At 31.6% G+C, this 13,983-nt stretch overlaps 2 protein-coding genes across 4 annotated transcripts in view; both read left to right on the forward strand.

Moving 5' to 3' along the window:
• Positions 1 to 13,983, forward strand: part of LOC136072045 (nucleoprotein TPR-like) — a 144,869-nt gene that overhangs the window by 12,668 nt on the left and 118,218 nt on the right. The gene's annotated exons all lie outside the window — the stretch shown is intronic.
• LOC136092174 (uncharacterized) lies at positions 4,047 to 6,511 on the forward strand. The gene is made up of 3 exons (XM_065819904.1): positions 4,047 to 4,454; positions 4,563 to 4,791; positions 4,868 to 6,511. The coding sequence occupies exons 1-3, from the start codon at positions 4,099 to 4,101 to the stop codon at positions 5,174 to 5,176; spliced, it is 894 nt and encodes a 297-aa protein (XP_065675976.1). The 5' UTR covers positions 4,047 to 4,098; the 3' UTR covers positions 5,177 to 6,511.

Below are 13,983 nucleotides of genomic sequence, written 5' to 3' on the forward strand. Positions count from 1 at the left end.
TTTTTGCACTTTGTCTAAAAGAGAAAGGGCATCATTTAAAGATCCGCCCCAGATATCGCAACAGTATTACATACAAGGACGGATTTGAGATTATTAGAGAAAGAAAATAAAATCCAGAGTAAGAAAGTGGCGAGCAAAATAAAGAGATGCAACCTTAGCAGATGCTAATTTTGCTACTGATTTGATATATGGTTTCCAAGAAAGGTTGGAAGTAAGAGTTAATCCAAGAAGATAAAGAGTAGATGGCTCATTGAGTATATTACTGTTCATAAATATCGGAAGATTTAAATTATTGCGATAACGATTGGCTGAATAAAATTGAGTTTTATCATAATTAAAGTTCACCAGCCACTGTGAGCCCCATGCTGTAGCAGAAGTGAGATCCTTTTCAAGCTCGAATGCCCCCTGCAAGCAATTAGAGAGTGTTGGCTTTTTATCATGACAAGAATAAATGGCAGTATCATCAGCGAATAATGCCACCTTAAATGTGAGAATATCTGGAAGATTGTTAATGTAAATTAAAAAGAGTATAGGGCCAAGAATTGAACCTTGAGGAACCCCTGAAGTTACAGAATAAGAAGAAGAGTGCAACTTTTATACAACAATTGAAAATGATTCAATAATCTTAAAGGCGTTACCAGATAGACCGTAAGAAAAAAGCTTATGGAGAAGTCCAGCATGCCAAACTTTATCAAAAGCTTTAGGAATGTCAAGAGCGATGGCCTTAACCTCTCCTCCTTCATCTAATTCACTATAAAGCCTATCAGTTATTACTGTTAGCAAATCAGCCGAAAAAAAAAATTGATCGAAATCCATATTGATGATCAGAAAGTAAGTTATTAGATTCGAGATGAGAGATTAAGTGTTTGTTAATTAAAGATTCAAAAACCTTGGTTTAGATAGAAATAAGACTAATGGGGCGGTAGTTAGATGAATCAAAGCGCTCTCCAGATTTTTTGAAAATAGAGATAGTAGATGCCATTTTCCAGCAGGCTGAAAAACAAGACTCTAATAGGCGCTTGTTGAATAGTTTTGAAAGTATTGATGACAGCTCAGGAGAACACTTTTGCAAGACTATAACTGGTATGTTTTCCAGGCCACAAGCTGTCGAAGAGTCTAAGCAGGAAATCACTTAAGATACAGAAGCTGGAGTGATACGACTGTCAAGCAATGCATTAACCTGTTTAATGGCTAAATCAGGTAGAACGCAACTAGTGGAATCAAGAGATGAAATTGATAAAAAATTCTTAGCAAGCAATTCAGCTTTGTCTTTAGGTGAGGTGACAAAGTCTGAACCATACAAGAGAGGTGGAATTACAGCTTTGCCTTTATTATTGATACTATTAAAGATTTTTCAAAAGTCATGAGAGCCTAATTTTTGCGATGAAATACAAGATTTCATGGCCTGAGAATAGCGGGCTTTGGTGTTACTTTTTTACAATGGTTTCTAGCAGTAATAAATAGACTGTTTTCTGGAGAATTATTTTGCTGATAAAAATGGAAGTAATGGTTTTGATTGGCAGTTGCAGCAGCACAATGTGAGGAAAACCATGGAGAAGACTGAGGCTTGACCTTGAATCGTCAATGGGGAACAAAAGATTCCATGCCAGCCTGAATCCAGGAAGTTATGTAAGAAGCACATTTGTTAGCAGGAAGACGAAAGATTCAACCCAAGGGCCATCACAAAGAAAATCACGCAAAGAGTCCCAGTCAGCTATAGGGTAGTTGTACAATGATAGGGGGATTCAGGTGATAAAGAAGAATGAGATATTAGTTTTAGAGAGATCAAACTGTGATCAGAAGCACCTAAAGGTGAATGTGGAGAAACTAAGCACTGACTAGGATCAGAAACAAGACATAAGTAGAGTAGGGAAGGTAAATGATTCGGGTTGTCTGGAAAGCGAGTTGGAAATTTGACTATTTGAGTTTGGGATTAAGAATAGTATGTGGATTCAAACTAAACCATTTGTTGTGAAACTAGTCACGGCAAATGGTTGAATTCTTATGAATGTATATGCACAGGCCAAGCATGTGTCTATTGGAGTCTTTACGAATTAAAGGAAGTTAACCATCAACACTAAGATCGCAAGATGAGACAGCTGAACTCAAATTAGTCTCACAAAGAGCAAGCAGGTCTGGTGAACTTTGCAAGAGATAAGACTCAACAAAAGAAAAGTTACTTCAAAGACTACGAATGTTAGTGATAGATAAGTTTAGAGAACTGGGTGATGATGATGGTTATTTGTGTTGTATAGTTTTTAGTACTTCAGTCATTTTGAAATTTGTTGAAAAATTTGACTCAAAGCAAAGATAGTACTCAGTACACTGTTTACTAGCCCAAGCAATTGCCTCATTACAATTAATAAACTCTAAGCCATAACAAAGAGCTCCAAATGTGGCCTCCGCAATGCACATTAAAAGTATAAACAGAAACACCATCCATGCGCAATATGGCACTGTTAATACTTTAATATTTTCAGCTGTTGATGGGATCAGCCACTCCGAAAGCTACATCAGAGTTCGGGAAACCTGACTACCAGCCGGCCTCAGAATCATGAAACTGAGTTTTAGAGCTGCACCCTCATTAGGAGATAATAGAATGAGTTGCCTTGTCATAAAAACAGAGACACAAGCAAAACCCATGCATTGAGTCAAGAAGATCCAGCATTCAACATCCTAAACTGGAAACAATGTATTAAAAATACATTTGCACCAGCCTAATAAATAAAAAAGGGGTCAAGGCAGGTCAACAGATAGAATCTATTTACCCCTTAACTTCGCCTAGGAGGCCTTCTACAAGACAGTAGCTGGATCCATTTAACATCTGCCCAAGATGAGTATTTTTATCAGGACACTACCTCCAGCCTTTCTTAACCTAATGCTCCAAGGCAGGTGTGTTTTAAATCGGATTTGGCATCTCCTAGCCTAGCCTTGCTTAAAAAGTTGTATCCTACAAGGTAGCAGGGCATGAAGCAAATTCTACTGGGTTACATGTTACCAGTAGCAGGATAACCTGACCCGACATGTATACACACACAAACACATATATATATATATATATATACATACATATATATATATATATATATATATATATATATATATATATATATATATATATATATATGTATATACACATACATACATACATACATTTATAAATACATACATATAACTATAAATGTGTGTTTAGATAAGCGCTGTGGCTTCATTAAAACTGTCAGTGGCTTGAGTTTATACATCGACTATTTTATAATATTCTGCCATAGCGGAGTGCTGCTACATTGTTTTTTTTTTTTCTGAAAATATCATATGCTATAAAATTAAGCAAATTTAGTAAGCATTTGGTGATCTTTATATGCTATAGTAGACATACAATGCCATGCAATAATTTGCGACTAGTGGGATTTTTTACTTTTATCTATTTCAAAGAAAGTCAAATGTTTTTTATTCAATAGGATTCCACTTAAAAACAACTAATTAAGAATTTCCAAAAGAACATTTACTCAAATTTTTTAATTAAATTGTTCTCTCACACTGGAAAAAAAAGTTGAACATGTTACAAAAGTTAAGTCATGGGTAATTTCTTCACATTGCACAGTGTGCCCAGGACATGAAAAAATTCATTTTTCTGACCTTTTATTTTTTCACTTTAAATTGTAAATTTATGTTGTGTAAGACATGTAGGTCATGGCAAAAAAAAAATTATAAATTCATCAAATCCTGGTCTGTAAATAATATTTAATTTGTGAATTACTTCAATAAAAATTGAAATTGAAGTTTAAAAATTTGTTTTGTGCAGTTTTGTTTATACCTAAAAAAATTCTAAAATATGTGAAAACATATTAATTTTTTTTAAAAACAAAGTCACAGGAAAAAAAAGGCCGCAGGAGGCCGCAAACAAACTCAAATGTTTCATTCAATGTAGACTTTCTATTTTTATGTGTAAAAATTACACAGTCCGGTTATCCCCGGAAATTGAGTAGTTTAAGTTTGAATTTTATTTGTTCGTACAAGTTTGATATTTGAGGTTGCGTAATTTATGAAAATAAACTTTTACGGACGATTCAGGAATACCTGTTGATTACATGTGATAAAATGTTATTGATAAAAAAAGGAGAATTAGAAGAAATTTTACTAACCTTGAACATCAAATTAAGTTCATTGGAAAAATCAAAGCTAATTTTAAAAACAATCAAAGTGAGACATAATCTAACTTTAGAAGATGAAAAAGATAACATCAAGAAAATTCTAAAGCAATTTGAAAGACATGTAAAAAAATATTCAAAGTTGAAACAAAATAAACTTGTGGCCGAATTGGAAATTTGGAGAAACGAAGTTGGGATAAAACTGCCTGGAAATCTACCTGTTGCAGCCTCATCATCATCCAGGGGTGATATAGAAGAAGATGGAGCTCCGCAAGCTAAAAGAGGACGGAAATCAAAAAGACTAAGGTAAAAGTTTAACTGTTGACATTTATTTGAATTTCTTAAGCATCATGTTATTTGGGACACCCAGTAGCTATTTTTTTACTTTTCATAAAACGTTATCATTTAATCCAGTGATCAACCTGAAAAACGTACATACAACAAAATTCTGGATGATTTTGTGGACATTGTGGAAAAACATGCGAGTGAACAAGGTGTAGATAAATCAGAATACTTAAAAGAAGTTGTCCAAAGATGTGAAAAAAGATGGGGGAAGATGGAAGGAGTAAAACTTTCAACAATATCGGTACAGGAAGCAATTGCTTCAATTTACAACTTGGATCTATCCATAAATAAATATCAGGTAAAGTATGCAATCAAATACTGTTGTAGTTAATTGTTTTTATAATTGTACGTTTAAATTTTGTATATTTCCCTAGGAACTGAGACTTGAGCTTCTCCCAAAACTAATGTTGCCAACAAGGAATGATGTAGATACCTTTAAACGTACTTTGCTACCAAAAGAATTAAGCAGTGACGACAAGCAAACTTCATCCCCTGTGAACAATGTTATCAAAGACACTGTTGAGTCTCTACTAGATATATCCGAGTTTTGTGCTGAAAATCATTCTATACATGTAGAGGGTAAATTTGGACTTGATGGGTCTGGAAATCACAATTATCGTCATCAGTTTTCCGATCCTCAAGATGCAGACTTCAAGGGAACAAATTATATTTGTTCCTTTTGATGTCCTCTTGAAATTAAATATTCAAAAAACCAAGTAATCTGGACTAATCCAACCCCTAACTCTATTACTTTTGCCAGGCCTGTTATTCTAGTGAAAGCAAAAGAAACTAGGGAGAGTGTTAAGGAGTATTTTAAAGCAACTCTGAGTCAACTGCCTAAAAATGAAACTCAGCCTATTCTTTCAAAAAATGGGTTACAAATATTTGTAAAAACAGAGATTAGTATGGTTGATGGCAAAATGGTAGACTTATTGGTGGGTGATTCTGGAGCTTTTTGTCACTACTGCAAATGTTCCAGAAGTGATGCCAATGACCTGGTATGTATACTACATGGGTTCACCATAGATAAAAATTACAATGATGTGCTCAGTACCTGGAGAAGACTAGAAAATGGCAAAATCTTGTACAAAGATACAGAAAGACATGGACAATGCCATGAACCTATAGTTGAATCAGATGTAAAGTTTTTTGCCATTCTGCATCAAAAGCTTCGTGCACTCGACCACTGTCTGAAAATTTTGTATCACATTGTGGGTAAACAAACCCATACATGGTCTGAGCAGGACATAAAGGTAAAAACTGCTCTGAAAACAGCAAAAAAAAAAGTTATTCAAAACGTACGTGAAAAAACAGGAATGCTTCTTGATTCTTCTACTTCTAGTGGTGGTAACACTAACAATGGACCATTAGCAGATCGTTTTTTTAGTCCAAAAGAAAGAAAGTCAATCTGTTCCATAATTCTTAAAACAGAAGACCAAGATAGCTTCTCGACTTTGTTATCTAAGTTCAATATACTACTTAGCATTAATCAGCATGTTGATGTTAGCAAAAAAGTTGATCCTGATAAAGTTAAAGAAGTTGGTTATGGATTGATGATATTCCATAAACAGACATTTCCATGGGCTATGCTCAGCCCCAGCGTACATCAAATGTGTGCACATGCCTGGGAACTGTTTATGCTTACAGGTGGATCACCCATTGCTAAGTACTCCGAGCAGTCAAGCGAAAGTTGGAACAAATACATTAAGGCTTATAAATCAGGAACAAGTTGTAAAGCCAGACAGATGTCTTTGCAAATTAATACACATGACATTTACTGCAGACTGATGATAAGAACACATCCAATTATTGCCAGTAAAAAAAGACTTTTGCAATGTGGATTATGTGGAAAATTCGGACATACCACAAGAGGGTGTAAAGTAGACGTGAACAACATATTTACTGAAGAAAAAATGATAATTCAAGAATGTTTTCTGTGACCATATAAAATCAATAAGATTAATATCTGTGTATATTTGTGTTTAATATTAAATTATTATAAACTCAAATTCATTTCATTATGAGTTTCTTGAAATTATTAATAGTCAAACATATTTCATTATGAATTGGATATATCCTTTTCCAAGCAACCTAGCTAGCTATGAGCTTACTGGTCACGGGGATCGAGAGGCTATTTGTTATATAGGGCGGGGGGCGGTGGAAGACAAATTTTTTTAAAAAAAATTTTATTTTTTAATTTATATTTTATAGTTTATTTGAAAATTTTAAAAAAAGTAAGAGCATGACTCTTGGCACCCCTCCCCCTCCCCCACTGTTGCCCCATTTACTGGGTCAGAGTGCCCACACGTAAAAACTAACCTCAGAATCAGATTCTTCAGCCCTAAAAAGTAATATACTAAAGTTTTCACAAGATTTCATTAACAAATAACGGATTTATGAATTTTTTCCAAAAAACCACATTCTGGGCACACTGTGCATTGGATTGTTATTGTTTTCTTTTAATAGGACTTCTTTAAAGAGGATTTCTTTCACTGAAGAGCCTTCTGATAGACAATGTTCTTGGTTTTTTCTTCTGGAGTCAAAATGAAAAGATTTCGTGGAGATCCAACTCTGGAGCATGCAACATAGAGCTGGCTGTGAGAAAAGCAGGGCTGTTCCAAATTGATGCCAGCCACTTTGAGTGACTGTCCCTGCGCTTTGTTAATGGTCATGGCAAAAGCCAGCCTGACTGGAAACTGGAGGCGCTTGAAACTGAATGGGAGGTCATTGGGAATCATTGGAATCCTTGAAATGAAGACATTCTCACCTTTGCCACATCCAGTCAGTATAATTGCTTCAATCAAGTTTGAAAGGATAGCTTTGATGATGAGTCGAGTTCCATTGCAGAGCTTGGGACTGTCGAGGTTGCGAAGGAGAATGATTGGTGCTCCAACTTTCCGGTGAAGAATGTGAGGAGGACATCCAGATGGTTCTAAAGAGTTCAGAAATTCTGTTGGATAGTTGACAGCTTCACTGGGGTCCATAACCATGTCAATGGAGTTGTAGGACTTTTCATTGCCTGGGAGCATTTTCTGGATCTGCATATTGATCTTGGTGACAGACTCATTTTTGGGAGCCAGAATAGCTCTCTCACAGATCCAGTCATGTCTGGTGAAACTCTGCTGGATGTTGGGAAACACCTTGACAATGAGTTCCTCTGCAGAATCCACCAGTGTGCAAAAGTTGGCAGGGAATTTAATGAGCCCTGTCTTCACATCAACTGGTGCCTCACCATTGCCCAAGGCAAGGAGCTGATTGGAAAAGGCTCCTGCTGACAGATCACCAGACAACTTTACCCTCATGTTTGTTGTCAAATGAAGTGTTCTGACACTCCTCCACAGGTAGGAAGCTTTTAGGTTTTGCCAAATTGCACGGCTGAGGCTGCAGAGCCACACTGGATCCCATTTTTGGGCCCCCCTGACCCCGGGGGTCGGGGTACGGGGTCAAAACCCAGCTAAGAAACTTCTCCCCCTCTAGGACTACCCCCATGCCAAATTTCATCGAGATTGGTCCGGCGGTTTGGATTTCTATAGAGAACAAACAAACAAACAAACACACACACAAACACACATTGCCCTTTATATATACCTAGCTGGAGTTACCCGGCGTTGCCCGGGCCAATATTTAAACTGGCTTACCTGATATCTGTACACAAAAATGGGCCCAAAAAATGGTCCCCCCTGACCCCGGGGGTTGAGGTACGGGGTCAAAACCCAGCTAGGAACCTTCTCCCCCTCGAGGACTACCCCCCTGCCAAATTTCATCGAGATCGGTCCGGCGGTTTGGATTTCTATAGAGAACAAACAAACAAACACACACACATTGCCCTTTATATATATTAAGATATATATATATTAAGATATATATATATTAAGATATATATATATATATATATATATATATATATGTATATATATATATATATATTATATATATATATATATACATATATATATATATATATATATATATATATATATATATATATATATATATATATATATATATATATATATATATATATGTATATATATATATATATGTATATATATATATATATATATAATAAATTCTCTAGTTTTATGGACATGTCCAATAAAACCTAAAGAAATACAATTGAACACCATTCCTGACCACACTTAAAATATTTTATTTTTTCAACTTGACCACAACAGTTTGATTTGAATAATTCAGGTTTTTCAAAAATGTGCTGAAAATAAAAAAAAAAAAATTTAAAAGATGATTTAAAAAAAGTAAATTATTAAGAAAAAAGAAAATATCTAAGCTCAAAAAAATTTTTAAAAGGAATATATATTTATTAAAGGAATATATTACTTCATCAAATAAAGTAAAAAATTAATTCTAGTGGTTGTTTACATTAAACCCATTTTATTTAAATTATCAAAGAATATTATAAGTAATTACATTTATATTAATATGTATTTTTTTATAAAGTTTTCAAACTTTTTCTTTCACTTTTTGTGCGAAAACAAACGTTACATAACATGGTAAAAGAGTATTGCATCTGTCCAACAACATCTGTGGAGTAGTCCAAGACCATCTGTACACTTTTGTCCAAGATCATCTGTATTTTTTTTTACTCTAACAACATCTGTCCAATATCATCTGAAAATTCAATGACCCCTAATAACATCTTTAAAAAGATGTAGCTACATCTGGTAATTTTTCTCCAAGACCAATAACATCTGGAAGAATTTTCTTCAGATGTAGTTACATCTGAAAAAAAAACTCTATGTTACTACATCTGGTTATAATAATGCGTCATCAGTTAATATGTTTTTCCAGATGAAGTTACATCTGAAAAAGTTCCTACATGTACATTATGTAGTTACTACATACATATTATGTAGTTACATAAAGGAATGGTTAAAATAATGCTTTCTTATTTAATTCATTTTAAAATTAACTTTATCTTAAAAATCTACAGATGCATACATTCATCTTAAAATTAACTTAAAAATCTACACATGCAATTGCACAGATGTTATTACACCTTGAAAATTTAAAAGATGTCGCTGCATCTGTAGAACCCACAAGTACTTGCACAGATGTTAGTACACTTTAATAATTCTAAAGATGTAACTACATCTGTATCTGAATCCACAGATGTATTTGTGCAGATGTTATTACACTTTCTTAATTTAAAAGATTCAACAACATCTGTAATATTCATTTAATTTTTGCACAGATGTTGTTAGGCACCAATGAAGTTTCAGATGTTGTTGGACAGATGTTATTATGCTTCATTGTATTTACAGATGTTGTTGGACAGCTCTTATTTTACCTCATTATATTTACAGATGTTGTTGGAGAGGTGTTATTATACATGGCAAAAACTGATGTTGTTACCTTGACCCACAAGTCAAGCCAGAATGAGTTTTAGTTGATGGAACTAGAGATGATAACTCCTTTGAGCAGTGACCATTATAATATATGTAGAAAAGAGAAAGATATGGAACTTTTCAATGACGGGAAAGAGGCTCAAGCTTAGCAGGTGAAGCAGGTCCAACTACGTTTACAATGCATTTTTGGATTTTGTCAAGAAGAGAAAGAGCATCATTAGAAGGACCAGCTCAAATATTACATCAGTATTCCATACAGGGACAAATGTAGAGGATGAAGAAAAGTGTTGGCCTTCGAGAATGACTTTAATATAGCTGTTAGAAAGAAACAGCTTAATTGATTCAAAAACTTCTCCAGATACACCATATGAAGCAAGCTAAGCAAGCAATGGAGAAGATCAGCATGCCAAACTTAGTCAAAATTTTATATATATATATCTATTTATATATATGTATCTAATATATATATATATATATATATATATATATATATATATATATATATATATATATATATATATATATATATATATATAAATATATATATATATATATATATATATATATATATGTATATATTTTTATATATATATACATATATATATATATATTTATATATATATATATATATATATATATATATATATATATATATATATATATATATATATATATATATATATATATATATTATATATATATATATATTAGATACACACACAAGCTTGTGGAGCTGAGTCACAACCGGAGCCGAGGATCCTGGGAGTCACTGTTTTTTGATGGAGTCGAAGTCTGGGCTTGAAGTTTTTTTTTTTTGCTGTAGACAATTTTTATTCATTCATTGTTCAACTAATTTGTTGAATGAATTATTTATTTAATTTCTTTTTTTTTTCAAATATTTTTTCTAACAGTTATATATCCTTTAATAGCATTTCTTAATATGCTTTATTAAGTAAATTATATATGGAAACATTCTCGTAGTATTACATATATTGCTTTATGCTGTATTTTTATATTTAAATTACGCTGTTAAATATTTGATGCAGGATTTAATGATCAAAGGTTATTCATATCTTAAAAATTATACTACCCAGTTGGCACAAGATGTACAAGTCGGACGTGCTGGGACATCTTTTAAATGTCTTTGAAGCGTTGTGAATGTATTTTGAACATTTTTGATGTCTTTTAAACGTTCAAAAGATATTATTTTTAGGTACTGTGCCCATTGGATAGAATTAGAATTTTAATTAGAACTAAAAATTTTAGTTTTTGTTATAATATATATATATAAAAAAAGTATATTTACACAAATTAATTTTCTTTTAAATGTAATATGCGTTAATAGAGTAGCGATAGTAATACATTAACCTTGTAATCATGAAAGTTTGTTAAAAATTAATTTCTGTAAATGGTTTGAATTTAAGTTGGCAAATGTGATCAGAAAAAATACTTCAAAATTTGTAATTTTTGTTCATAAAGTACTGGGAACTAGAGCCAGAGCCAAAGCCGAGCTGGAAAAAAAACTTTTGGCTCCACAAGTCTATATATATATATATATATATATATATATATATATATATATATATATATATATATATATATATATATATATATATATATATATATATATATATATATATATATATATATATATATATATATATATATATATATATATATATATATATATATATATATTAGGGTGCCTTTCACCCCCCTTTAGATAAAAAGATTAGAACTCAGTATTTTTATGTGCTGTAGTTATCTTTTGTGATTAATTTAAGACTAATTTAAGTTGAATTGTTTAATATTTAATGCATGCTTATTACTCAAATAAAAGGAAGTTTTATATTTATCTCAAAAAATAATTGTAAAACAAGGTATCAGAAAACTTATAGGAGTTCATGTTTTTTATTTTTGAAATAAAAACTGTTGTTTTTTGTGCAATAAAAAAGGATCAGCACATAAGATTACCATACCACATAAACACTGAGTTGTGATTTTCTATATTAAGGGGGTTTTAAGAAACCATAATAGCTATATACACATAAATAATATATATAGATATTATGTAAATACTATATAAAATATATACAATAATATTGTCTACAAAATGGCCTTGAGCAACAAAGCATGTTAAAAAATTTTGCAAGTGCCCTGACAAAGTATTATATGAAAAAGTTCAAATGTAAAAAATTCAGATAAAATAAATAAATTATATATAAATTGCAAATCACCAGATAAAGATGGTCTTAAACTCAGTAAAAAATAATTCGAATTTTAAATTTTTTTTGAAATTAAGTACAGTATTGGGATTTTTTTATGAAGGGCCTACTAGCAATATAAATTTTTTTGACAAATATAACAAACAAACAAGGTAAGACTAAATTACTTCACAATATACAAATGTTCAAAGAAACAAATAATCTTGATAGCCTTTTTTTAGTTTGAAGCCTGGTATTAAATTGGCATGGTGTTATATACATTATCAAAATTAAAATTTCAAATTTTATGCCAAAAAAAAATTTTATGCTAAATAATTGCTAAAAAATGTAGAAAATTACAAAAAAAAAACTAACTTAAAAATGACAAAAACAATAACAAAAAATCTATATTTTTTTGCAATTCTTCTTTGCAGTGTTAACAGGTGCACAAACCATATGGCAATTACTCTATTCATCAATTAAGTTCCTTCGATGATTTGAATAAAGTGTCTTTATTTGAATATAAATGCTTTCAAACTTGACAATCTACCATTTCCCATTAGTGTTCCGTTAGGTTAAAGTCTGGTGATTGAGGCGGCCATCTTAAAACTTTCACATTTGAAGCCAAAACCACTGTTTTAACAACTTGGATGTGCTTTGGGTCATAATCTTAATAAAATATCCAATTTTGCGACATGTTGTTTTTTCCACATGATAATAAGTTGTTTTGTAAAATGTCCTAGAAGCGTTCATAATTTCCTTTGATCTGGAACAATCAACCAACTCCTTGCGCAGAGAAAATTCCCCAACCATCTTTCTCCACCATGTTTTACTACTTTTTATGCTACTTTTTTCCAATCTTTGGTTGTCCAATTTAGGCAATTTTTGGCAAATTGTAACCAGGCCTTCTTATTCTTTTTACTAATAAAAGATTTTTTAACACCAATATAACCAAAAAGTCCTACATCATATAGTCTTTGAGTCACAGATCTATGACTAACAATTTATTCCTAAGCCCCAATAATTTAGTCTTAATTCTTGCTAAATATCAAAAAGTCTATGCAACCATAACATTTAGATTTTGGAGCTTCACTATTTAATTTTGCTCCATGGCCCCAAGACAGCTTAGAATGGCCCTGATAAAAGTGTTTATGAAAATCACAAGTATAGGATAAACAAAAAAAGAACAAAAAAAAAATTAATAAAATATATAACTTAAAGTTAGGTATAAATTAGGTATAAATATTGTTAACATGCTATGAATTAGGTAAAACGAGATAATAAACATAAAACAAGGAAACATGTAAAAGTTATAATAGTGCATGCTATTGTTGTTAAATGAACAAACAAAACTTAAAGAATGGAAAAATTAAATTGATTAAAAAAATATAAGGATTATAAGATTATTATTTGACTAAATCAACTTTAATCAATTAGTAATAAATCCATTTAATCCAATCCATCAAATAGACTATTTGATTTAGATTTGTCGATTAGTAAGAAATTCATAGTCAATTAAATAAATTATTTGATTTTTCTAAGTCAACTAATTTTGACTTTTGACTAGTTGGCTTTTAGTCGATACAATTGGAGTTGATAAGAACACTAAAAAATGTCCTGATAAAACCAAACTAAGTTAAAGAGAAAATTAGAAATAAACTAACTCTTAATTGAAAGCTAAACAAAATCTTCATAAAATGTCCGGCACTTGTCTGGTAAAAAATGACGTCTATCAGTCATTTTGTATGACCCATGTTTTGTGTGCATTTTGTTTATAATCATTTTAACTGTTCCAAAATTATTATTAAATTCAGTATTGTATATAAACTTTATTTTTTGAACTTTTTTTAAATAAACAATGAAATGAAAATGAAGTTGAACACACAGCTATGTTAATAAAATGTCATTTTTTTGAGCTAGTTC

The sequence above is a fragment of the Hydra vulgaris genome, chromosome 15 (genome assembly GCF_038396675.1).
Source record: "Hydra vulgaris chromosome 15, alternate assembly HydraT2T_AEP".
NCBI lineage: Eukaryota > Metazoa > Cnidaria > Hydrozoa > Anthoathecata > Hydridae > Hydra > Hydra vulgaris.